Genomic DNA, 27,755 nt, shown 5'->3' with positions numbered 1-27,755 from the left:
GACTCAGATAAACTGAATCTGATTGGTTAATGGTGGCATCCAGACTCTGATAAACTGAATATGATTGGTTAATGGTGGTGTCCAGACTCTGATAAACTGAATATGATTGGTTAATGGTGGTGTCCAGACTCTGATAAACTGAATATGATTGGTTAATGGTGGCGTCCAGACTCAGATAAACTGAATCTGATTGGTTAATGGTGGCATCCAGACTCTGATAAACTGAATATGATTGGTTAATGGTGGTGTCCAGACTCTGATAAACTGAATATGATTGGTTAATGGTGGCGTCCAGACTCTGATAAACTGAATCTGATTGGTTAATGGTGGTGTCCAGACTCTGATAAACTGAATATGATTGGTTAATGGTGATGTCCAGACTCTGATAAACTGAATATGATTGGTTAATGGTGGTGTCCAGACTATGAGAAACTGAATATGATTGGTTAATGGTGGCATCCAGACTCTGATAAACTGAATATGATTGGTTAATGGTGATGTCCAGACTCTGATAAACTGAATCTGATTGGTTAATGGTGGCATCCAGACTCTGATAAACTGAATATGATTGGTTAATGGTGGTGTCCAGACTCTGATAAACTGAATATGATTGGTTAATGGTGATGTCCAGACTCTGATAAACTGAATATGATTGGTTAATGGTGGTGTCCAGACTCTGATAAACTGAATATGATTGGTTAGTGGTGATGTCCAGACTCTGATAAACTGAATCTGATTGGTTAATGGTGGTGTCCAGACTCTGATAAACTGAATATGATTGGTTAATGGTGGTGTCCAGACTCTGATAAACTCAATATGATTGGTTAATGGTGATGTCCAGACTCTGATAAACTGAATCTGATTGGTTAGTGGTGGTGTCCAGACTCTGATAAACTGAATATGATTGGTTAGTGGTGGTGTCCAGACTCTGATAAACTGAATATGATTGGTTAATGGTGGTGTCCAGACTCTGATAAACTGAATATGATTGGTTAATGGTGGTGTCCAGACTCTGATAAACTGAATATGATTGGTTAATGGTGGTGTCCAGACTCTGATAAACTGAATATGATTGGTTAATGGTGGTGTCCAGACTCTGATAAACTGAATATGATTGGTTAGTGGTGGTGTCCAGACTCTGATAAACTCAATATGATTGGTTAATGGTGATGTCCAGACTCTGATAAACTGAATCTGATTGGTTAGTGGTGGTGTCCAGACTCTGATAAACTGAATATGATTGGTTAGTGGTGGTGTCCAGACTCTGATAAACTGAATATGATTGGTTAATGGTGGTGTCCAGACTCTGATAAACTGAATATGATTGGTTAATGGTGGTGTCCAGACTCTGATAAACTGAATCTGATTGGTTAATGGTGGCGTCCAGACTCAGATAAACTGAATCTGATTGGTTAATGGTGGCATCCAGACTCTGATAAACTGAATATGATTGGTTAATGGTGGTGTCCAGACTCTGATAAACTGAATATGATTGGTTAATGGTGGCGTCCAGACTCTGATAAACTGAATCTGATTGGTTAATGGTGGTGTCCAGACTCTGATAAACTGAATATGATTGGTTAATGGTGATGTCCAGACTCTGATAAACTGAATATGATTGGTTAATGGTGGCGTCCAGACTATGAGAAACTGAATATGATTGGTTAATGGTGGCATCCAGACTCTGATAAACTGAATATGATTGGTTAATGTTGGTGTCCAGACTCTGATAAACTGAATATGATTGGTTAATGGTGATGTCCAGACTCTGATAAACTGAATCTGATTGGTTAATGGTGGCATCCAGACTCTGATAAACTGAATATGATTGGTTAATGGTGGTGTCCAGACTCTGATAAACTGAATATGATTGGTTAATGGTGATGTCCAGACTATGATAAACTGAATATGATTGGTTAATGGTGGTGTCCAGACTCTGATAAACTGAATATGATTGGTTAGTGGTGATGTCCAGACTCTGATAAACTGAATCTGATTGGTTAATGGTGGTGTCCAGACTCTGATAAACTGAATATGATTGGTTAATGGTGGTGTCCAGACTCTGATAAACTGAATATGATTGGTTAGTGGTGGTGTCCAGACTCTGATAAACTAATATGATTGGTTAATGGTGGTGTCCAGACTCTGATAAACTGAATATGATTGGTTAATGGTGGTGTCCAGACTTTGATAAACTGAATATGATTGGTTAATGGTGGTGTCCAGACTCTGATAAATTGAATATGATTGGTTAATGGTGGTGTCCAGACTCTGATAAACTGAATATGATTGGTTAATGGTGGTGTCCAGACTCTGATAAACTGAATATTATTGGTTAATGGTGGTGTCCAGACTCTGATAAACTGAATATGATTGGTGAATGGTGGTGTCCAGACTCTGATAAACTGAATCTGATTGGTTAATGGTGGTGTCCAGACTCTGATAAATTGAATATGATTGGTTATTTGTGGTGTCCAGACTCTGATAAACTGAATATGATTGGTTAATGGTGGTGTCCAGACTCTGATAAACTGAATATGATTGGTTAATGGTGGTGTCCAGACTCTGATAAACCGAATATGATTGGTGAATGGTGGTGTCCAGACTCTGATAAACTGAATCTGATTGGTTAATGGTGGTGTCCAGACTCTGATAAACTGAATATGATTGGTGAATGGTGGCGTCCAGACTCTGATAAACTGAATATGATTGGTTAATGGTGATGTCCAGACTCTGATAAACTGAATATTATTGGTTAATGGTGGTGTCCAGACTCTGATAAACTGAATATGATTGGTGAATGGTGGTGTCCAGACTCTGATAAAATGAATATGATTGGTTAATGGTGGTGTCCAGACTCTGATAAACTGAATATGATTGGTTAATGGTGGTGTCCAGACTCTGATAAATTGAATATGATTGGTTAATGGTGGTGTCCAGACTCTGATAAACTGAATATGATTGGTGAATGGTGGTGTCCAGACTCTGATAAACTGAATCTGATTGGTTAATGGTGGTGTCCAGACTCTGATAAATTGAATATGATTGGTTATTTGTGGTGTCCAGACTCTGATAAACTGAATATGATTGGTTAATGGTGGTGTCCAGACTCTGATAAACTGAATATGATTGGTGAATGGTGGTGTCCAGACTCTGATAAACTGAATCTGATTGGTTAATGGTGGTGTCCAGACTCTGATAAATTGAATATGATTGGTTATTTGTGGTGTCCAGACTCTGATAAACTGAATCTGATTGGTTAATGGTGGTGTCCAGACTCTGATAAACTGAATATTATTGGTTAATGGTGGTGTCCAGACTCTGATAAACTGAATATGATTGGTTAATGGTGGTGTCCAGACTCTGATAAACTGAATCTGATTGGTTAATGGTGGTGTCCAGACTCTGATAAACTGAATATGATTGGTGAATGGTGGCGTCCAGACTCTGATAAACTGAATATGATTGGTTAATTGTGGCGTCCAGACTCTGATAAACTGAATATGATTGGTTAATTGTGGTGTCCAGACTCTGATAAACTGAATATTATTGGTTAATTGTGGTGTCCAGACTCTGATAAACTGAATATTATTGGTTAATGGTGGTGTCCAGACTCTGATAAACTGAATATGATTGGTGAATGGTGGTGTCCAGACTCTGATAAAATGAATATGATTGGTTAATGGTGGTGTCCAGACTCTGATAAACTGAATATGATTGGTTAATGGTGGTGTCCAGACTCTGATAAACTTACATTTACATTTATGGCATTTGGCAGACACTCTTATCCAGTGCGACTTACAGTTTGATCATTTTTTAAACAGGTAGGCGAAGGTGGTGTTAGGAGTCTTCCCCAAGGACGCTTATTGGTATAGTGTAGGGTGTTTACCCAGGTGGGGGATTGAACCCCAGTCTACAGCATAGAAGGCAGAGGTGTTACCCACTACACTAACCAACCATAAACTGAGTATGATTGGTTAATGGTGATGTCCAGACACTTGGTAGACTGAATCGGATACATTAGTGTTGGTGTCTAGACTCTAGTAGGCTGAATCTGATTGGTTGGTGGTGGCTGACAGAGTGATGGGTAAATTGTGGTGTCCAGACTCTGGTAGACTGAATCTGATTGGTTAGTGGTTGCTGGCAGAGTGATGGGATAAATTGTGTTGTCCAGACTCTGGTAGACTGAATCTAATTGGTCAGAACCTTTGCATCAGTGGTCACCAACTGTGGTCCTGGAGATCTCCCTCCCTTCATAATCTAGTTCCAACCACAATCTGCCTCAACTGCTCCAGATAATTAACTTCAGAAGTTCTTGATTGGTTGGATCTGGTGGAGGCTGCATGTTAGATGCCGGTTGAAACTAAACTCTGTAGGAAAGTAGTTCTCTAGGAGAGTTGTTGACCACTGCTTTAAATGATGTACAATGAGGCTGTCCAGTGTCCAAAGGCAGATGTTTTCAATCTAAAAATAAGGAGCACACTTGATCAATTGTTTGAAAGGACTCATTGGTTGGAACAAAAACCTGCAGCCACATTGGACTAAACTGGACAATAAACATAAGGATTTTTTTTCTAATTTGGTTCATAAGACTCATTCATTTTTTTTATCATTTTATTGTTATTTGTAAAAAAAATGTACAACCAGGTAACACAATTAATTAATACAAATGTGATATTCTCAATAAAATAATTCATCTTTTTATTTGATACATTAAATGGCTAAAAATATAGATTAATTTTCAGTTTGAGTAAATTGACATTGTTTGGATTTAATGCAAACATATATAACCTTAATAAATCACACTGCATTGCAGTCATATTTTAGTACACTATATGATATAAACACATGTATTCTTTATCCTTTAAAAGCACAGAAAAATTACTTGCAGGTTGTTAAAAATATATGTATTTTAGTAAGTATAGTGATATTAGTGAAATATGACAACTACTTAAACATGCTTAAGAAGAATTAATACAAAAGGTAAAAGCATTAAAACAGGTGTTGAATAAAAACACTGGCCATTTTTCTCTAACAGCTTTATATTCTACATATATTTAGCTTAAGAATTCCAAAGTGCATCCTCATATTTCACCTGTATTCATAGACTGACACTTCAGTTAAACTGTAGTGAGGTTCAAACTCAAGTTGGTAGACTGCATCTGATTGGTTTTTGGTGATGTCCAGACTCTGGTAGACTGAATCTGGTTGGTTATTGATGATGTCCAAACTCTGGTAGACGGAATCTGATTGGTTAGTGGTGGTGTCCAGACTTTGGTAAACTAAATCTGGTTGGTTAGTGGTGGTGTCCAAACTGTGGAGCACCTGTCCGGAATATCGCATCACTGTTTCTCCACCTATTGGGAAATGAAGAGCAGCAGCTGAGAATTCTACAGTTGTAAAATTTTGTGAGTGAGTTAGTGATGACACATTATTTCATTCTTCCATGGTTTCTGCACTGTGGATATTTCAGCACAGTCTTATATTATGAAACGGGTTTTACCTTTGGGTTTTATTTTGTAGTAGAATGCTGTAACCAGACCAATGGTTAACAACACAATCCCAACACTGATAGAGGAGTATATGGCAGGACCTGGGAGATACATAGGAACTAATATTAAGCCATATTTTGTATTATTTTCTCAATTTTGGTGTAAGAGTGTGCAGTGTAGTTGGTCAGAGGGAAACATACCTGTTGAGTTACTCTGTACAAGTTGTACGGCAGATGATTGAACTGGCCATGTTGAGGTTTGTACAAGGAAGACTTGCAGATATTTTTGGAAGACAATTCATTTGTTTGATAAAGAAATTAAAAGTTATGTCAGTGTTGATGAATCAGTAACTGGATGTTTGCACACACTTCTAAACCACACATGCTCACTACACTCTTCAGGGAATGAGCAAAGTTTGAAATAGACTGTGAAAACGGACACTGTGTTTAGATGAAGAGGCTCACCAGGTGATGGAGTGAAGGCAGGTGGCTCACTGACTGATGTCTGGTTTCTTGATATTGGTGATTCTAAAACATTTTCCAGTTTTAAAAAATGAATCTAAAAAATACTTTGCTGCAGCTTGCATTGCTTTGGTTTTCAAGGCATACTGGATATTAATGTTGAAAAGCAATATGCAAACATGCTCAACTTGTTTTGAAATGTTAATGATATTATTACATCTGTTCTGACAATAATGTTAGTAATTAATTCAGCACAATATCTACTCACCAGTAACTCTGAGGTTCATCTGGGTGATATAGGCCTTGTATCCATGGTCAGATGTCCAGTCTGATTCAGCTCCACACCAGTATTCACCAGAGTCTCCCTCAGTCAGACGGTTGATGATCACAGTGAAGATCTGCCTTGCTCTGTCATCATGCAGAGAGAACTTTCCCTCATTTATCCATCTTCTGCTCTGTTTAACTGATGTTTTATAATTACAGCCAGCAGTGTCCATCATTCTACAGAGGAACTTGGGGTCACTGCTGTGGGATTGTGGGTATTTGCAGCTGATGTTGACACTTCCCCCTACATGGCCAGTCACACTGATGCTCTTCTCGTAGTCTTGATCTGTCAATCATAAACAATCAGATTAAATCAATTGCATTACCTTTATAATGTAATAGAGTCCTGTCAGATCATATAATCCCATAACTTATTACATTTATGGAGCGTGGAAATAATTCAGAATCAGTCATTGACAATCTGAGAATTCTGTTTCTCTAATAAAATGCCAATGATTTAGTCTGACTGAGATGTTTGAGTTTGAGTTTGTATTGATCCACAAATTAACTCTACATTACGACTCCTTTCTGGGCACGTTTGGTCATTTCACTAAAGGCCACAACCCCCTCACTAGATGTATGTTAGACCAGCCTCCTGATCTAACAGGACTGGAGCAGGACTGGAAAGGAATCTGTGAAGACAGAGACCCCATCATAACACTGATATAATGAGTGGACAAGTTCTTAATAGAGCTACATTGAAAGGCACTTTGACATCACGGTCCCTAATATTTGATATTTATGGGAATTTGTTCATTCACCCTCACTGTAGCTGATGTTAATGATGGAGGAGGTTTAGAATAAAAAAGATGAACAGTGCTGGGAGAGACTCACCTTCCTCTACCTTCAGTTTCACTGGTGTGTAGAAGTCAAAGGCAGATTTATCAACTCCACAGTGGTACGTTCCAGAATCCTCTACAGTGAGCTCCCTGATCACCACCCAGAACTGTGCAGCACTGGTGTCGTCAAACAGTGAGAATCTTCCTCTGTTTATCCACTTATTTTTAACTCCGGTCTTGATCTGGTCAGCACAGGTTGACCATGGACCCTTACAGAGATATTTCTGGTTTGATGTGTATCCTCTGTCGTATTCACACTTGATGAGGACTCCTCCTCCTGAATATCCCGTCACGTCTATAGAGTCTTCTCCACCTACTAAAAGAGGACAAACGTCCATCTGAGTAAAGGCTTCATTTGACGCTGCTGATAGTGCAGATTATATAGAAGAGCATCTCCTTACCTGAAATCAGGAAGAGGGTGAAGATGAGGAGGGTCTTCATTCTGAGTTCAGCCTTTCGGATCCACACCAACTCCTGGAACTTACACCCTGTCTCTGTGTGACTGTTTCTAATACAGCATCTTAAACAGAAACTGAGGACGTGCTCACTTCCCCTTCTTATATTGAGAAAGAGAGAGCTGAGAACCTCCCTGCATGCGGATGTGTGAAACATGTTTGAGGAAAGTCACAACTGAAACACTTTCAAGTGCTTTCAAAGAGGCTCATCGCAGTGAATGTAAATGACAGGTGGTGTTGAGTTGTGTTGATGCACCACTGTGTTTGTTTTGTCAGGTTTTGGCCTGTTGCAGAGTGTCTATCAGTAGTTAACCTGATATATGGCCAGAGCCCACCGGCAGGCCCAAAGTTACAGTACACACTATAACCTATAACCTCAGAGTAGCTTAAGCCATTTTGCACTGAACTCTATGTAGTTGATAATAATGAGACCTACTTTATATTAAGTGTCTCTCATAACTGTGTAGTTACACATGAATAACACATACAACAGTGTAAGTACTGATGACTTACTCAGTGTTACAAACGGATTACAGACGTACAGCCTATGTAATTACACATGTATAAACTTCAGTTTGCCTCATGTAATTACACAAGTGTATCTTTATGATACACTAAAGATCAGATGATATCTTTATGATACACTAAAGATCAGATGATATCTTTATGATGCACTATAGATCAGATGATATCTTTATGATACACTATAGATCAGATGATATCTTTATGATGCACTATAGATCAGATGATATCTTTATGATACACTAAAGATCAGATGATATCTTTATGATGCACTATAGATCAGATGATATCTTTATGATACACTAAAGATCAGATGATATCTTTATGATGCACTATAGATCAGATGATATTTTTATGATGCACTATAGATCAGATGATATCTTTATGATGCACTATAGATCAGATGATATCTTTATGATACACTAAACATCAGATGATATCTTTATGATACACTACAGATCAGAATTGCATGATTACTGTGATGTAACTGTAACAAGGTGACCTAATCATGTCACATTGATTAATACCATTCTGTGATGACACTGTACCTTTATAACAAATACACAGGAGCTTTCCTGTAATGTATTGTTATAGTTACAATTTAAGTGGGCAGTTCCTGTGGAGTTATTATAGAGGTGATAATGGAGTGGTAATGTAGTAACGGAACATATTAATAAAGAGTACATTTTAAGATAAGATACATCTGCTGTTCTGTCTCATTACAGACTGGTTTAAAGCTGAAACTGGTTACAGTGTCACAGCACTAGAGACAGTAATGCTAGATTAATGTTAGGAAAGCTGGAAGACACAGTGTAAATAATGTCTTAATATACTGTTACGGGCGGCACAGTGGCGTGGTGGGTAGCGCTGTTGCCTCACAGCAAGGAGGGCCTGGGTTCGAATCATTGGCCGGGCGACCAGGGTCCTCTCTGTGTGGAGTTTGCATGTTTCCTCCGGGTTCTCCGGTTTCCTCCCACAGTCCAAAGACATGCAGTCAGGCCAATTGGACATGCTAAATTGCCCCTAGGTGTGAGTGTGTGAGTGACTGTCTGTGTCTGTCTGTCTGCCCTGCGATGGACTGGCGACCTGTCCAGGGTGTATCCTGCCTTTCGCCCGAAGACTGCTGGGATAGGCTCCAGCACCCCCCGCGACCCTGACGGAGAAGCGGCTTAGAAAATGGATGGATGGATGGATGGATGGATATATTGTTACGACCCGGTCTAGGTCAGGCAGTAACAATGTGAAGAGAGTGAGAAGTGGTGAGGTGAGCGGGGAATGAAACACCAAACGTAATTATTAAGATCAAGACCGTATTATGTGACTCACAGAACAACAGTAGATTTACACCCACAGGAATGGCCCAGGCCAGAAAACAAACAAACCCACACTAACTGTACAACACAAACTACCTTCCCTACAGTCAAACAAAAAGAAACAAAAGACAGTGTTCAACCTCCAGCGCTCACTAACCAAACACACAGACACAACCCGCTCCCAAACAAAACGGCAGCCACTCCCTACAGCCGGTTCACATTGACTACACATAAACATACAGGTTACATGGGTCAGGCCAAATCGTAGTCGAGTCGAAACAAGCAAGACAGGCAATGAAAGCGAAATACACACAAAAGCAAGGGGAAACAATGAAGAAGTCTCCTGGAGTCTCAGCCATGGGATGGACCAGCAGCTGGGTCCGGTAGCGGCAAGGGTGAAGTCATGGGTTGGATTCTGGAATGAGTGCACAAAAAACACAAACCACGCAAAACACAAGGCATAACACTCCCCCCCATAAGTGTGAACCCATTCACACAAGAAACAAAACCTTATCATCTAGAGAGCGTGTCTGCGATTATATCGTCAGTCCCCTTCTTGTGAATGACAGTGAGATTAAAGCCTTGGAGTAGTAGAGACCAGCGCATTAGATGATGATTGGTGTTAGACATGCGGTGGAGAAATACTAGGGGGTTACGATCTGTATATACTATAAGGGGCATCAAACTACCATCAAGGTAAACCTTAAAGTGTTGCAGTGCAAGGAGGAGTGCAAGGGCTTCCTTCTCAATGGTACTGTAAGCTAGCTGATGCTTAACACATTTCCTTGAAAAGTTAAAAAAGGGGGTCCTCTTGTAGGAGGAGTGCACCAGCCCCAGGACCACTGGCATCTATTTCCAATTTAAAGGGCTTATCAAAGTCAGGTGTGGCTAGAACAGGGGAGCTACTTAACAAAGCTTTCAAACGCAGACTGGCATGCAGGGGACCAAACAAAAGGACGTTTTTACAGAGGAGGTTGGTGAGTGGCAAAACAAGGTCAGAAAAATTCTTGCAAAAGCAACGATAGTAACCAGCCATACCTAAGAAACGTTTAAGCTCACGTTGTGTTTGCGGAGTGGAGAAAGAGCTAATGGCTTGTACTTTGGCATCTAAGGGCCGCACCATGCCGTTACCAACAACTCTACTAAGGTAGGTGAGCACACCTTTTCCAAACTCACATTTTTCTAGGTTAAGCACAAGGTAGGCATCTCGTAATCTGGTAAATTCTGTTTCCTGCAGCTGCATATGGTGTTCCCAGGTGTCCAAATAAACAACAATGTCATCAAGGTAGGCATCACAATTTGGCACGTCTCCTAGAACAGTAGTCATGAGGCGTTGGAAAGTAGCTGGGGCATTTTGTAAACCGAAAGCCATGACGGTATACTGCAGAAATGTATCTGGGGTAGCAAATGCAGAGATGTCAGAGGCACGAGAGGTTAGAGGAACCTGCCAATAGCCTTTCAGTAGATCTAATTTGGTCACAAATTTGGCAGAGCCAACTCGATCAACACAATCCTCCATTCGTGGTAGAGGAAAAGAATCCGGGACTGTAATGGCGTTTACTTTTACGTAATCAGTGCAAAACCTATATGTTGTGTCAGGTTTTGGGACCAGAAGACAAGGAGAACACCATGGGCTGTTACTGGGAACTGCAAATCCGTTTTCTAGTAAGTACTCAGTCTCTTGCTTTAAGAGAGAACGTTTACGTGGGCTAACGTTTGTGGTGGAAAATCGTGACAAAAAAATGAATTTGAGCCTCTGAGTCTTTATCAAAGTGAGTAACAAGTTTATTAAAAAGCGAACATGACAAAAAATGGATTCTCTCTCCCTTTCCTATATCTTTCATAGCTGTGTGTTGTGCTTCTTATACCCTTCTGTCATTCCCCCGCCCTTACGTTCCTTTCATGGCAGTAAGCATTAGTCAGCATTATTCTCAATTGTACACCATTCTCTTACATGTTTATCTTATACGACCTGTTTACTGCGAACAGACAGCGAGAACATCCAGATCCGACCCGTAGCCTTGTGGCTAGGCGCTACGGTTCTCACGCTGCCTCTTATCTTCACACTCTCTTTCTGTTCTCATAGCGAGGTCACTTCCACTTATCTCATGACAAAATCCCTCATGACACAAAAAATCCCGCTACCTCTCAGACACTGTGACATTTAGAATCATCCTTAAGCATAATTGCTCAAAAGGCGTATTTCAACACAATTAAATACATTTCCACAACATTTCCCCCCTTTGATTCTAAATTAACCTCTAAACTTTACTTTCCCTCATTAAACAATTGTTGCAAGTTCAAAGAATCGATCTTCTGAAGGGTGATTATCATCATGCTCAATGTCCACTGTAACATTTGATGTTGAGCAGTAAAGGAGTGGGCAATCATGTCAGAGATACAATTATAGATGCAGGGAACAATACATATCACAAGAAGTAGCACACATATAACTGGTATTAACATAATAACAATCCAGTGTCCCCATGGGCCCATCAGAGAGGTCACCCAGCTAAACCAGGAGTCATCTGCAATCGGTGGAAGCTGAATGCTAGCTCACATGTGAGCAATGAGATCAGACATATTTCTGTAATAATCTGGGAGTGAGAAACAACATGAAATGTTCAATACCTTACAGATCCCTCCTTCCTTAGCCAGTAAGAGGTCAAGAGCCATTCTGTTCTGCAACACGGCTTGTATAATTGCAGCCATCTCAGTATTCACTAAGGTGAGAGCTTTCTCTGTTTCATTGAGTAAGACTAGTATCTGCCATGCCAGGCCATTTATCTTATTCAAGGCTGCTGCTGTGCCTCCCCCCAAGAACACAGACCACCCCACAGCTGTCCCTGGGGAGGTCCAGGGATCAGCGAGGGTGTATCCATTGTAAGTTGGGGCACCTCGCCTAGTCCTAACGGGCTTATGGAGCACAGCTAAATTGGGAACTACTATGGCGGGAGTACAGCACCCTCTCCAGTTATACCGCGATGCAATTGGGAACCCAGTGTAGGCCGATTGACCACAGACCCAGCTTACCGGACACAAGGTTTGGGTGTACATGAGTAGGGTGCAGTTAGTAGACTGGAAATAATGGGTGATGTTGCCAGTAGAGACAGAACAATTAGTATTTTCTGGATTTAGGGCAGTAAAATTGACTCAGCACTGGGTGTGACCTAAGATGGGGGCATCTGGGACACCTACTGAACACAAGCACATGGTAGCATTATAAGTGGGTATTGCAGAAAAAGATATGTTTCGAAACATAGGTGAATACCTGGGACCATTCGTTTCACAATCATTGGGTCTAGGTGCGATAGCTTGGGTGCTATAGGTAGCCCATACAGGCATCTGCCCAGTCAGTAAATATTCTTGGGAAACATTCAACATGAACCCCGCCCCCGTGTTCAGTCCACAGTCTGACATGTTCTGGATCAGTGGAGCAGCCGTAGCATTGTCTAGTGGTGTGGGAACCCATGGGACAGTAAACTTGTGGCATACTAAACAATGTCTGTCGGGGTCCACAACATTAGCTGCCACAACAGACATCATGTAGGCTCTGTTACCTCCACACTGTTTCTCAGTGGTCTCCCAGGCTCCTGCCAGGACGAGGTAAAAGCAACAGTGTGATGTACATCATGTTGAAGTCGTTTCCTCAGGTGTCGTTGGAGCCCTCTTAAAGTGAGTGTGATGTACCCACGTTCCTCGACCTTCCACCTTGACTGCAGTGTGGGTGACCAGAAGCACTTGGTGAGGTCCCCTCCACTTGGGCTGGTTCCACCTCCGCCTCCTCAGGTCCCGGATCAGCACCCAATCACCCGGCTTGTAGTTGTGGAAGGGCTGGTCAGCTGCTTGAGGTAGTACTGCTTTCACCTGCTTAGACACAGACAGAAGCGTCTCATAAAGTGAGACGCAGTAGGTCGTGAGAGAGTGGTCAAGCAACTGTTATCGAGTGGGGATGGACCTATTCCCGTGTTGGGAATGCACTTAGGCTGTTCTCATTTGTGGTCTGGTCCTACTCTGCCAAAGGACCAGAGGGAGACATTTGATCCAATTAAGGCCTGTTTGTTGTGACATTTTTGGAAGACCATTTTTGATGGTCCCATTAGCCCTCTCTACTGCCCCGGCGCTGACGGGGTGGTAGCTGCAATGTTTTCTCATATCCTAGATTCCTAGATACTTGGTCAGGCTATTCAAGCCTGTGTATACAAAGGGTTTACCATTATCACTTGAAACATGTTGTGGCAGGCCCCACCTGATAATTATTTCCTTGAGGAATGCTTTGGCCACTGCTTTGCCATCCTGGGTACCTGTGGGAAAAGCTTCTGAACATGCATACACAGACCAGGAGGAACCTTTTCCCTTCTGCTGGAATTAATTCAACAAAATCAATTTGCCAATGTTGAAATGGTTCCATTGCTCGGGGGTGTCCCACAGCTTGTTGTGTTAAGGGTTGTGTGTGCCTATGCGTGTTTTGCGCACATATGAGGCATGTTGAGCAAAAATTTTGGGTGACTGTTGAGAGTCCTGGTGCATACCAGTGTTTAGCTATGGTTCCCAATATCCCCCCTTTGTTCATGTGGCTCCGCCCATGAACAATAGCAATCAACCTTCATGTATGGTTTGGGAAGGCATGGCCTATTGGTTGTTGTGTGTACCCATACATTGTTTTGTTTTGTACACCCTGATTTTGCCCACTGAGCTTTTTCAACTGGTGTGGCAGTAGCTTGAATATCTGAGAGGGTTGGTTTCTCCTGCTCGGTGGTGTACACTTGGGCGGCGGAGATCGGTGTGTTATGTGCAGTGTGTTTCGCTACCCTATCAACAAAGGAATTGCCCTTGCTAACAGGGTCAGCAGTGGAAGTTCTCTGGACAGCAGTGCTACTGACAAGACAGAAGCATGGGTATATATGTCATGTACTACACACACACACATGAAGGATTTTATTTTCCCTGCAGTGTGTGTGTGTGTGTGTGTGTGTGAGTGCATTTTACTACTGCAATCTGTGATGGCAGCAGTAAGGCTGCTAATAACTCATTGATGAGATGATGGTGTTCTATTTTGGTTCCTGAAATTGTCAGGAGGGTAAACGTATATGCTTTCCCTTCGAAAGAGAACGCAAACCAGAGTCTGCTATCTGGATGTACCGGTACACTAAAGAATGCATTTGCTAGGTCCACTATTGTGTAGTGGGTGTGGTCAGTGGGTGTTCTTACTGGTGAGTCTGGGCACGGAACTATTACCCCTGCCTCACGCCAGGCGTGAAATACTGGCCTAATGCCCTCAATGGCTTCTGGTTTCAAGGGGTATTGGGCTTGTCTGAACCTATAAGCTGATTTTGGTGTGATATTACTCTTTCTTTAAATTTATTCAAATATTTCACACTAAACTACCATTTGATGTGTTTTTTTCTTTTGCTGAGGAAGAGTTCATTTGCTGGAAATCCGAAATATTTGATCCAAAGGGGACATACATTACACTATCAGTACCATAATCCTGGCTCATTTGCTAAAAAGAGCTGCAGTATGGACTTTAGGGTTAAACTTTAACTCCTTAACTAATTGGGAATTAAATTAATTAAACTAAATTAAAACAATTAAACTAACAGCTAATTGGGATCCCATTTTGTTCTCTCAATTAATTTGGCGACTCAGAGAAATTTGGCCCCAACAACCAAGTCTCACCTCCCTTTATCCCTACTTAATACTCAATCAGCACCCTGTACTATTGATATTACTTATGCACTCCTCTCCACGGTCCAGACCTATTGCTCTAAAGATACGTCTATCAATAGAGGCCTCGCTCTGACCAGGCTAGTCTTTTCTTATTGCGCCGTCGAGCGTCCTGCCCCGACTGCCACGCAATGTGTTACACCGTCATGCAACTAAACTCGTCCAGGGCGGAGTGCTTAAGGTGAGGTGGAGGGGAATAAATTAACCTACTGTTATTTTCAAAATAACTAACCTGTCACCCCCGCGGTACTAGCCCTTGTTCTGTGGGACTTCCTCGTCTCGGGTTCGGTCTCAGCCGGAGAGCGTCCTCGGTGTGCGTTTAGCTGTCCCCCCTCCGTCGCAACTCCGGACTCATCCTGTTCGTGATGCCCGCCCTTACGTTCCTTTCATGGCAGTAAGCATTAGTCAGCATTATTCTCAATTGTACACCATTCTCTTACATGTTTATCTTATACGACCTGTTTACTGCGAACAGACAGCGAGAACATCCAGATCCGACCCGTAGCCTTGTGGCTAGGCGCTACGGCTCTCTCGCTGCCTCTTATCTTCACACTCTCTTTCTGTTCTCATAGCGAGGTCACTTCCTCTTATCTCCTGAGACACAAAAAATCCCGCCACCTCTCGGCCACGATCACATTTAGAATCATCCTTAAGCATAATAGCTCAGAAGGCGTATTTCAACACAATTAAATACATTTCCACGACACGTGCTATGGGTGCTGCCTAATGGGTGGATGTCCATTAACATCAATATCGTGCTGAAGGACAGAAGTTTGAGATGGAATGTCTGAAAATAGAGAGGGAAATCTATCAAATAGGGATTTAAGGTCAGACTGCGCAGCTAAGGGTAAATCAGACAGCTTCCCCGATACACTGTAATGCGTGAGAGTTAGAAAGGCGAGCGCAAGGGTGACCGTTTCTGCCCAGGTGAAGGTTCTCAGGTTCAGGTGCATATTCACTAGCTGAAGCTGTTGCCAGTGGAACAGACGAGTGGGAAGGAGGCAGGGGAGGACTAGGGTTAGTCACATGTACATCTATAGAATGAGCGACATAGGGCTTTAACATGTTCACGTGAGTTTTGCAAAACTTACGGCGACGGTCAGGAGTTGCAAGAACATAGTTAGTGCTTGATACCTTCTCGGTTATTTCATAAGGACCACAGTAGCGTGTCTGTAAGGCAGAGCCAGTAACAGGTAGGCATAACAATGTTATTACACACTTCCTTTTACTGCTGGAAAAGACCAGAACACAGCTGTTGTTCCAGTCTGATCTCAAATTTTCATTTGTGTTATTACCCTTGTGTAATTACATGAGAGAGAATCGGCTGTTGCAACTAGTAAGATGCAGTTGTGTAATTACATGAGGCAAATCTGAAGTTGATACATGTGTGTAATTCCATAGGCTGTACTTCTGGAATCCATCTGCAACAGTCACTACATCATTAGTAGTTACACGGTTGTTGCATAAGTTGTTCACATGTAACTAAACAGTTATTAGAGACACTGAATATGAAGAGGGACCAACACTTCTATAACATAAGAAGAGCTCAGCCTGTTTGTGCTGTAATACCTTGTAGTCACTGAATAATAAGCCTTAATATGTACTGAGCCTGGGATTTTAAGGGGTTAGCATTACTGATGTGTGTGAGTGGGTCTATGCAAGCAGCCTATCAGTGAATGGATACATATTACTCCATATTTGCATGGTCATGTCATTGATTCTGTACTGTCTCAGAAGGCCTTTACTGCCATCTAGCGTACAGTGTGAGTAACTGAGGAACGAAGTTGCAGTATGACTGAACACCCTTTGCTATTTTCTCCATGTAGGAATATAAATGTGATATAGGTAAAGGGTTCAGAGCAGAGGATTTTGATGGTTTGTAAAACTTTAGGGTGCTGCTCTGGGAGGAATCTGCATCTCATTTTATTTCTTGTGTTGTTTTCCATTTATAACATTACATGTATTTTCATGATGTGTTAGAATCTCAATTCTACATTTCTTACCTTCAAGCTATACTGAAAAGGGCACTTCCACGTTTTAGTGGACGCGCTGTACTGTACATTGGGGCGTTCTGTATCTGCCCAATCTTTGGCCCTGGCCACCTGTAAGGCCCATGGACTGACGTCTTTCCATGGGATGGTGTATCTAACTCTGGCCAGGGAAATGTGGGGGTAAGAATTTCCCACTGTGAACAAAGCATCTTGTTTGGTTAACGAGGCTATGGCAGCTGCTTTTTCTACATCCCATATTAATGCTGTGGTTGACAATGGCTCAGTACCATGACTAAAAAAAGGATTGCTCATATTCATGATCAGGCCCCTTGCTAATATGAGAAGTGCAGTGCAAATTTGTTTGTTTCCATTTCAATGGCTCAGGCACCTTTTTCTTCACTTCAGACAGGAAATGTCTGACTGTCTCACTTTGTTCTTCTACGCAACGCCACATGTACCCCGGGGCCCCAGGTGCCACTTGCACCATATTTGGCACGGCAAAATCTATAGCTAATCCCTCAGGAGAGCTAATCAAAATGCACCCTAGTTTGCACATTAAATCTCGCGCAAGGAGATTCACTGGACAAAGTGAAGATACTAGAAAACAGTGAGAAAATCTTGCATCATTTACTAAACATTGGAGGGGCACACACACCTTTTCTCTAACAACTTCTCCCACCCCTATCAATGCCCGTGACTGACCCTTCTGAGTTTCACATTGGAGGTCGGTTGACCTAATTACGGAATAGCCTGCCCCACTATCAACCATAAACTCTAAATCTTTCCCTTCCACAGTTACTGTTATTTTAGGCATTGTCAATGGGCATGTTGTAAGTTGTTGTGTTAAGGTGAAGTAGGGAGAAGAAGATGGCACTTCCCTTTTTCGTTGAATCAGTGGGGAAGAAGATGGCACTTCCCTTTTTCGTTGAATCAGTGGGTCCCCTCTCACCGTCCTGCCCCTCCGCCGCTCATCACCCATCATGCTGGTTCACCACAACAATGGACCCTTGGTTCTGTTGTGAGCAGTCCCTGGCAAAATGTTCATATTTCCCGCAGGTGTAACACCTGTTAGTCCAGTCCTCATCGCCATCCTCCTCATAGTGCTGTTGTTGATTTGGCTGAAAAGCTGGTCCGTTTTCCTGCGAATCCTCTTCCTCTGCTTCGCTCGAAACTTCTTCCTTGCCTGGGAGTTGAGGAGATTTTCATGGCTCTTGGCATGGTTTTCGATGACGCTGAGGGGTTGTCGCGCATAGCCCACACACTGCTGCTTGATCGCATTCGACAGTTCAGGTTTCAGCCCCAACAGGAAGCTATTGCGTACATATGCTTCCCATGGCTGCACCTGATCAGCATGGCTTGATCCAGTGTGTCCGCCAACTTGTGCTGGATCTGGCAGGGTTGAGGCAGCCTCCAGTAGATCCTTGTCTGTCCAGTGTCGATGTACTAGCATCGCCCCTTCGGGTCCAGATACTTCCACCATTCGGAAGGTTCCAGCTGGAAATGCACTTGGGCCTGGATCGGATCCACGTCGGGTGCGGTGCTTTGCCGGGTCCTGGCTCTGGGTGTGGGAGGACACAGGTGACCCAAACGTGGTCTTCAGTTCCCTCTGAGCTTGTTGGAGCTGCTCCTCTTGGCTAGGTTCCTCCGCTGCCGCTGCTGCCTCCTCCGCTGTCTCCTCTCCTCGTGGTGCTCTTCTTCATGGTCGGGCGGCGTCGAGGTCAGGATCGGCTGTGACTGAGACACACTGAGACATAGGTTTAGTTTTACCCCCCTCCCTCTCTTTCTGCCTCCATTCGGCCTCTTCCAGCCCAAACCCTGCTGCTCTAACCATATTCTTTTTATGCTTTTTACAGTGTTTGATTACTGCCCGTGGACATCCCACGGGCGGTGATATTACTCTTTCTTTAAATTTATTCAAATATTTCACACTAAACTACCATTTGATGTGTTTTTTTCTTTTGCTGAGGAAGAGTTCATTTGCTGGAAATCCGAAATATTTGATCCAAAGGGGACATATATTACACTGTCAGTACCATAATCCTGGCTCATTTGCTAAAAAGAGCTGCAGTATGAACCTTACGGTTAAACTTTAACTCCTTAACTAATTGGGAATTAAATTAATTAAACTCAATTAAAACAATTAAACTAACAGCTAATTGGGATCCCATTTTGTTCTCTCACTTGATTTGGTGACTCAGAGAAATTTGGCCCCAACAACCAAGTCTCACCTCCCTTTATCCCTACTTAATACTCAATCAGCACCCTGTACTATTGATATTACTTATGCACTCCTCCCCACGGTCCGGACCTATTGCTCTAAAGATACGTCTATCAATAGAGGCCTCGCTCTGACCAGGCTAGTCTTTTCTTATTGCGCCGTCGAGCGTCCTGCCCCGACTGCCACGCAATGTGTTACACCGTCATGCAACTAAACTCGTCCAGGGCGGAGTGCTTAAGGTGAGGTGGAGGGGAATAAATTAACCTACTGTTATTTTCAAAATAACTAACCTGTCACCCCCGCGGTACTAGCCCTTGTTCTGTGGGACTTCCTCGTCTCGGGTTCGGTCTCAGCCGGAGAGCGTCCTCGGTGTGCGTTTAGCTGTCCCCCCTCCGTCGCAACTCCGGACTCATCCTGTTCGTGATGCCCGCCCTTACGTTCCTTTCATGGCAGTAAGCATTAGTCAGCATTATTCTCAATTGTACACCATTCTCTTACATGTTTATCTTATACGACCTGTTTACTGCAAACAGCCAGCGAGAACATCCAGATCCGACCCGTAGCCTTGTGGCTAGGTGCTACGGCTCTCTCGCTGCCTCTTATATTCACACTCTCTTTCTGTTCTCATAGCGAGGTCACTTCCTCTTATCTCCTGAGACACAAAAAATCCCGCCACCTCTCGGCCACGATCACATTTAGAATCATCCTTAAGCATAATAGCTCAGAAGGCGTATTTCAACACAATTAAATACATTTCCACGACACGTGCTATGGGTGCTGCCTAATGGGTGGATGTCCATTAACATCAATATCGTGCTGAAGGACAGAAGTTTGAGATGGAATGTCTGAAAATAGAGAGGGAAATCTATCAAATAGGGATTTAAGGTCAGACTGCGCAGCTAAGGGTAAATCAGACAGCTTCCCCGATACACTGTAATGCGTGAGAGTTAGAAAGGCGAGCGCAAGCGTGACCGTTTCTGCCCAGGTGAAGGTTCTCAGGTTCAGGTGCATATTCACTAACTGAAGCTGTTGCCAGTGGAACAGACGAGTGGGAAGGAGGCAGGGGAGGACTAGGGTTAGTCACATGTACATCTATAGAATGAGCGACATAGGGCTTTAACATGTTCACGTGAGTTTTGCAAAACTTACGGCGACGGTCAGGAGTTGCAAGAACATAGTTAGTGCTTGATACCTTCTCGGTTATTTCATAAGGACCACAGTAGCGTGTCTGTAAGGCAGAGCCAGTAACAGGTAGGCATAACAATGTTATTACACACTTCCTTTTACTGCTGGAAAAGACCAGAACACAGCTGTTGTTCCAGTCTGATCTCAAATTTTCATTTGTGTTATTACCCTTGTGTAATTACATGAGAGAGAATCATCTGTTGCAACTAGTAAGATGCAGTTGTGTAATTACATGAGGCAAATCTGAAGTTGATACATGTGTGTAATTCCATAGGCTGTACTTCTGGAATCCATCTGCAACAGTCACTACATCATTAGTAGTTACACGGTTGTTGCATAAGTTGTTCACATGTAACTAAACAGTTATTAGAGACACTGAATATGAAGAGGGACCAACACTTCTATAACATAAGAAGAGCTCAGCCTGTTTGTGCTGTAATACCTTGTAGTCACTGAATAATAAGCCTTAATATGTACTGAGCCTGGGATTTTAAGGGGTTAGCATTACTGATGTGTGTGAGTGGGTCTATGCAAGCAGCCTATCAGTGAATGGATACATATTACTCCATATTTGCATGGTCATGTCATTGATTCTGTACTGTCTCAGAAGGCCTTTACTGCCATCTAGCGTACAGTGTGAGTAACTGAGGAACGAAGTTGCAGTATGACTGAACACCCTTTGCTATTTTCTCCATGTAGGAATATAAATGTGATATAGGTAAAGGGTTCAGAGCAGAGGATTTTGATGGTTTGTAAAACTTTAGGGTGCTGCTCTGGGAGGAATCTGCATCTCATTTTATTTCTTGTGTTGTTTTCCATTTATAACATTACATGTATTGCATTAATATGTTAGAATCTAAATTCTACAATATTTCTTACCTGAATGGTTCTTGGCTCGAAGACAATGTTCTAGAAAAAACTAAGAGGTTTAAAGGCGATAGAATATGATTGGTTAATGGTGGTGTCCAGACTCTGATAAACTGAATATGATTGGTTAATGGTGGTGTCCAGACTCTGATAAACTGAATATGATTGGTTAATGGTGGTGTCCAGACTCTGAAAACTGAATATGATTGGTTAATGGTGATGTCCAGACTCTGATAAACTGAATCTGATTGGTTAATGGTGGTGTCCAGACTCTGATAAACTGAATATGATTGGTTAATGTTGGTGTCCAGACTCTGATAAACTGAATATGGTTGGTTAGTGGTGATGTCCAGACTCTGATAAACTGAATATGATTGGTTAATGGTGGTGTCCAGACTCTGAAAACTGAATATGATTGGTTAATGGTGATGTCCAGACTCTGATAAACTGAATCTGATTGGTTAATGGTGGTGTCCAGACTCTTATAAACTGAATATGATTGGTTAATGGTGGCGTCCAGACTCTGATAAACTGAATATGATTGGTTAATGGTGGCATCCAGACTCTGATAAACTGAATATGATTGGTTAATGGTGGCATCCAGACTCTGATAAACTGAATATGATTGGTTAATGGTGGTGTCCAGACTCTGATAAACTGAATATGATTGGTTAATGGTGGCATCCAGACTCTGATAAACTGAATATGATTGGTTAATGGTGGCATCCAGACTCTGATAAACTGAATATGATTGGTTAATGGTGGCATCCAGACTCTGATAAACTGAATATGATTGGTTAATGGTGGTGTCCAGACTCTGATAAACTGAATATGATTGGTTAATGGTGGCATCCAGACTCTGATAAACTTACATTTTTACATTTACATTTATGGCATTTGGCAGACGCTCTTATCCAGAGCGACTTACAGTTTGATCATTTTTTAAACAGGTAGGCGAAGGTGGTGTTAGGAGTCTTGCCCAAGGACGCTTATTGATATAGTGTAGGGTGTTTACCCAGGTGGGGGATTGAACCCCAGTCTACAGCATAGAAGGCAGAGGTGTTACCCACTACACTAACCAACCATAAACTGAGTATGATTGGTTAATGGTGGTGTCCAGACTCTTGGTAGACTGAATCGGATACATTAGTGTTGGTGTCTAGACTCTAGTAGGCTGAATCTGATTGGTTAGTGGTGGCTGACAGACTGAGGGATAAATTGTGGTCTCCAGACTCTGGTAGACTGAATCTGATTGGTTGGTGGTGGCTGACAGACTGAGGGATAAATTGTGGCGTCCAGACTCTGGTAGACTGAATCTGATTGGTTAGTGGTTGCTGGCAGAGTGATGGGATAAATTGTGGTGTCCAGATTATGGTAGACTGAATCTAACTGGTCAGAACCTTTGCATCAGTGGTCACCAACTGTGGTCCTGGAGATCTCCCTCCCTTCATAATCTAGTTCCAACCACAATCTGCCTCAACTGCTCCAGATGATTAACTTCAGAAGTTCTTGATTGGTTGGATCTGGTGGAGGCAGCATGTTAGATACCTGTTGAAACTAAACTCTGTAGGAAAGTAGTTCTCTAGGAGAGTTGTTGACCACTGCTTTAAATGATGTACAATGAGGCTGTCCAGTGTCCAAAGGCAGATGTTTTCAATCTAAAAATAAGGAGCACACTTGATCAATTGTTTGAAAGGACTCATTGGTTGGAACAAAAACCTGCAGCCACATTGGACTAAACTGGACAATAAACATAAGGATTTTTTTTCAGACTTGCACATCTAATTTGGTTCATAAGACTCATCCATTTTTTTTTTTTCATTTTATTGTTATTTGTAAAAAATTGTACAATCAGGTAACAATTAATTAATACAAATGTGATACTCTCAATAAAATAATTCATCTTCTTATTTGACACATTAAATGGCTAAACATATAGATTAAGTTTCAGTTTGAGTAAATTGACATTGTTTGGATTTAATGCAAACATAGATAACCTTAATAAATCACACTGCATTGCAGTCATATTTTAGTACACTATATGATATAAACACATGTATTCTTTATCCTTTAAAAGCACAGAAAAATTACTTGCAGGTTGTTAAAAATATATGTATTTTAGTAAGTATAGTGATATTAGTAAAATATGACAATTACTTAAACATGCTTAAGAAGAATTAATACAAAAGGTAAAAGCATTAAAACAGGTGTTGAATAAAAAACACTGGCCATTTTTCTCTAACAGCTTCATATTCTGCATATATTTATCTTAAGAATTCCAAAGTTCATCCTCATATTTCACCTTTATTCATAGACTGACACTTCAGTTAAACTGTAGTGAGGTTCAAACTCAAGTTGGTAGACTGCATCCGATTGGTGGGTTCAGACTCTTGTAGTTGATTAATTGGTTAATGGAGGGGTCTAGTAGACTGCATCTGATTGGCTTCTAATGGACTTTGGACTATGCTAGAATGCATTAGAGTACACCCCACCAGCACATTGAATCTCACGAATTAGACACAGAGTTGGACTGGTTAATGGTGGGTTCAGACTCTGGTAGACTGAATCTGATTGGTTTGTGGTGGTGTTCAAGCTCTGGTAGACTGAATCTGATTGGTCAGTGGTGGTATCCAAACTCTGGTAGACTGAATCTGATTGGTCAGTGGTGGGATCCAAACTCTGGTAGACTGAATCTGATTGGTTATTGGTGATGTCCACACTCTGGTAGACTGAATTTGATTGGTCAGTGGTGTTATCCAAACTCTGGTAGACAGAATCTGATTGGTTAGTGGTGGTGTCCAGACTTTGGTAGACTAAATCTGGTTGGTTAGTGGTGGTGTCCAGACTTTGGTAAACTAAATCTGGTTGGTTAGTGGTGGTGTCCAAACTGTGGAGCACCTGTCCGGAATATCGCATCACTGTTTCTCCACCTATTGGGAAATGAAGAGCAGCAGCTGAGAATTCTACAGTTGTAAAATTTTGTGAGTGAGTTAGTGATGACACATTATTTCATTCTTCCATGGTTTCTGCACTGTGGATATTTCAGCACAGTCTTATATTATGAAACGGGTTTTACCTTTGGGTTTTATTTTGTAGTAGAATGCTGTAACCAGACCAATGGTTAACAACACAATCCCAACACTGATAGAGGAGTATATGGCAGGACCTGGGAGATACATAGGAACTAATATTAAGCCATATTTTGTATTATTTTCTCAATTTTGGTGTAAGAGTGTGCAGTGTAGTTGGTCAGAGGGAAACATACCTGTTGAGTTACTCTGTACAAGTTGTACGGCAGATGATTGAACTGGCCATGTTGAGGTTTGTACAAGGAAGACTTGCAGATATTTTTGGAAGACAATTCATTTGTTTCATAAAGAAATTAAAAGTTATGTCAGTGTTGATGAATCAGTAACTGGATGTTTGCACACACTTCTAAACCACACATGCTCACTACACTCTTCAGGGAATGAGCAAAGTTTGAAATAGACTGTGAAAACGGACACTGTGTTTAGATGAAGAGGCTCACCAGGTGATGGAGTGAAGGCAGGTGGCTCACTGACTGATGTCTGGTTTCTTGATATTGGAGATTCTAAAACATTTTCCAGTTTGAAAAAATTAATCTCAGAAAAAGTACTCTGGGCTTTTGATAGCTTGCCTTACTGTACTAACACATCAGGCAGCAGGACGTATTGGACATGAGCTTTGAAAAGCAAATGTATCATGCGTGATGTGTTGCAATCTAAATGAATTAAAAATGATAATGCTCTTATTGTCTCTATACTGTAAACATATTCAAAGGAAAAGGTCTGAAAGTTCAGCATAGTATCTACTCACCCGTAACTGTGAGGTTGATCTGTGTGATATAGACCTTGTATCCATGGTCAGCTGTCCAGTCTGATTCAACTCCACACCAGTATTCACCAGAGTCTCCCTCAGTCAGACTGCTGAAGCTCACAGTGAAGATCTGCTTTGCTCTGTCATCATACAGAGAGAACTTTCCCTGCTTTATCCATCTTCTGCTCTGTTTACCTGATGTTTTATAGTTACAGTCAGCAGTGCCCACTCTCCTACAGAGAAACTTTGGGTCAATCCTGTGGGATTTTGGGTATTTGCAGCTGATGTTGACACGTCCTCCTACATCGCCAGTCACACTGATGCTCTTCTTGTAGTCTTGATCTGTCGATCAAAAATTGCATTACCTCCCAAAGCAAAATGATTCTTCATATAATTCTGTCATCAGTTCAGTGAATATAGTAATTAATTCAGAATTCAAAATTCTGACATGCCGTTCAACATGAGCACAATCGGAGCAACCTGGAGCAGCGAATTTATTCATAAATCAGGGAAACTTCCTCTTTAGTTTTCTTAAGGTCTGACAGATCAAGATAGGATTTCTGACAAATTCGTATTTAGAATCATGTCGTAAATGTAATTACTCTGATATTAATAAAAAAATGTAAAAAAATTGTACCAGTTAGGAAATCTTAACTTACTTAATTGAAGTTGACCATTGTCATGTTTGTTACCTAGCAACCCACCCTATGCGGACAGCTGAAATGTAAACATGCAATCAAAAATAATCGAGATTGTTAGGCAGGCCACTAATGCTAGCTACCTTTACTGATGTAAAAAAAGTTCAAATAAAATGAAAGCGCGATTTGTCTCATTTATCATTATTCTAACCTAACATTGTTCTTCCTAATAAACTGAAAAGACGTTCAGCGCCATCTCCTCATTAATCACGCACATCAGTGTAATATTTTATCTGATAAGTTTTATTAAGGTTTGCACAGCCGTGTGCCATGTTGCCTGACACCAAGAAGGGTCTGGGTTTGATTCCCCAGTCGGGTGACCAGGGTCCTTTCTATGTGGAGTTTGCGTGCCCCCCCCCCCCCCGTGTCTGGTTTCCTCCAGGTGCTCTGGTTATCTCTCACAGGCCAAAGACATGGAGCCAGGTGAATTGAAGATGTATGTGTGTGTGTGTGTGTGTCTTTCCTGCAATGGACTGGCAATCTGTCTGACAAACTCCTGTGTGGCGAGCACCCTCCCACCCCCCTCAACACACCGAAAAGGGTAAATCAGTTTAATGAGTTTTCATCACTGTTAACACAGAAAGGCAATAAAAGCGGATGGAGGAGATCATGTCAGTGAAGTCAAAGCACCATTTTGAATGTAGATAAACGTAACATCATTATTCTAGTTATAGTGAACTGAGCTGCCTGTCACTGCATAAAACAACACAAAAAGAAAAAGAGAAGTAAAGACATCTCTAGGGTTTATTTTAATGTTAGGACTATTTAAGAGATTTAGGACTTAGGATGGTAGGATTGTAGCGTTTTCTTAATCTGGACTTCAGATAAGATTATGGAGTTAAGAACTGTTGTTCTATAATAGCTTCTGTCTTAAATTCAGTCTTAACTGAAGTTGTCATGGTGACTAAGCAGGTAAGACTTTAGAGTTAAGATGTGTCTTTAGTATAGCCATAGATCAACATTAATTCTTATTTTAACCTATAAAATGTGCTACCTCTAATTCTAATGAGCCATCTATATCTTAAACTGTTATGTGTTCATAAGACCACAAATAGAATATAGATATTTCATATGGTCAAAAATGTAATAGACACAAACAGGGTAAGTTGTTGGAATTGTAAGCTCAAATAATCAAGAGAAATTTTAAAAAAGCAGGACAAATACAAAAACACCCTGTTTACAACAGTAAACAACAGAAACTCAGTGTTGCATTTTTACACAAGAGCATAAACACACACACTAGATTGACCTGACGATTTTATGAGGTGTACTACAACATTTTAGAGATACCAGCAAGAACCAGCGTCACTCACGGCACAATGTTAGATAGAGATGTTTGGGACAGTAGAGAGGTGAGAGTGGTGGGAAAAAACTCACCTTCCTTTACGTTCAGTTTCACTGCTGTGTAGACATCTAGCTGAAATCCTACGTCAACTGCACACTGGTACGTTCCAGAATCCTCTACAGTGAGCTCTGTGATCACCACCCAGAACTGTGCAGCTCTGGTGTCGTCAAACAGTGAGAATCTTCCACTGTTTATCCACGCATTCTTAAGTCCTGTCTTGATCTGGTCAGCACAGTTTGACCATGGACCCTTACAGAAGTATTTTGGGTTTGATGTGTATTGTGTCTCATATCTACACTTGATGAGGACTCCTCCTCCTGAATATCCCATCACTCTCCCTGATTCTCCTCCACCTACTAAAAGAGGACAAACGTCCATCTGAGTAAAGGCTTCATTTGACGCTGCTGATAGTGCTGATTATATAGAAGACCATCTTCTTACCTGAAGTCAGGAAGAGGGTGAAGATGAGGAGGACCTTCAT

The 27,755-nt window shown here is 41.7% G+C and overlaps 2 protein-coding genes across 2 annotated transcripts; both read right to left on the bottom strand.

The window, feature by feature from the left end:
- Positions 1 to 4,770: 4,770 nt before the first annotated feature.
- Positions 4,771 to 7,630, bottom strand: LOC108411739 (polymeric immunoglobulin receptor-like). The gene is made up of 7 exons (XM_017683466.2): positions 7,518 to 7,630; positions 7,112 to 7,432; positions 6,222 to 6,563; positions 5,957 to 6,019; positions 5,693 to 5,764; positions 5,504 to 5,593; positions 4,771 to 5,357 (listed from the first exon to the last, which is right to left on the bottom strand). The coding sequence occupies exons 1-7, from the start codon at positions 7,555 to 7,557 to the stop codon at positions 5,092 to 5,094; spliced, it is 1,194 nt and encodes a 397-aa protein (XP_017538955.2). The 5' UTR covers positions 7,558 to 7,630; the 3' UTR covers positions 4,771 to 5,091.
- An 11,090-nt stretch (positions 7,631 to 18,720) lies between these two features.
- LOC108418365 (polymeric immunoglobulin receptor-like) lies at positions 18,721 to 27,755 on the bottom strand. Its single transcript, XM_037543337.1, has 9 exons — positions 27,716 to 27,755; positions 27,307 to 27,627; positions 25,232 to 25,573; positions 24,924 to 24,986; positions 24,660 to 24,731; positions 24,471 to 24,560; positions 23,905 to 24,324; positions 20,364 to 20,434; positions 18,721 to 18,858 (listed from the first exon to the last, which is right to left on the bottom strand). Exons 1-9 carry the CDS (start codon positions 27,753 to 27,755, stop codon positions 18,721 to 18,723), a joined length of 1,557 nt encoding a protein of 518 aa, XP_037399234.1.

This window comes from Pygocentrus nattereri, chromosome 12, assembly GCF_015220715.1.
Source record: "Pygocentrus nattereri isolate fPygNat1 chromosome 12, fPygNat1.pri, whole genome shotgun sequence".
NCBI classification, from domain to species: domain Eukaryota; kingdom Metazoa; phylum Chordata; class Actinopteri; order Characiformes; family Serrasalmidae; genus Pygocentrus; species Pygocentrus nattereri.
This window is presented reverse-complemented; position numbering and strand designations above follow the sequence as displayed.

Bases quoted from the DNA above. Each gene is read 5' to 3' on its own strand.
- LOC108418365 (XM_037543337.1), bottom strand. From the start codon at position 27,755: ATGAAGGTCCTCCTCATCTTCACCCTCTTCCTGACTTCAG. The intron at 24,987-25,231 runs GTGAGTAGATAC...AAAATGTTTTAG, and splicing joins GATCAACCTCACAGTTACGG to AATCTCCAATATCAAGAAAC. The intron at 24,325-24,470 runs GTAAAACCCGTT...ATTTCCCAATAG, and splicing joins CTACAAAATAAAACCCAAAG to GTGGAGAAACAGTGATGCGA.
- LOC108411739 (XM_017683466.2), bottom strand. From the start codon at position 7,557: ATGAAGACCCTCCTCATCTTCACCCTCTTCCTGATTTCAG. The intron at 7,433-7,517 runs GTAAGGAGATGC...GTCCTCTTTTAG, and splicing joins CACCCTCTTCCTGATTTCAG to TAGGTGGAGAAGACTCTATA. The intron at 5,765-5,956 runs GTGAGCCTCTTC...AATATCTGCAAG, and splicing joins TGCCTTCACTCCATCACCTG to TCTTCCTTGTACAAACCTCA.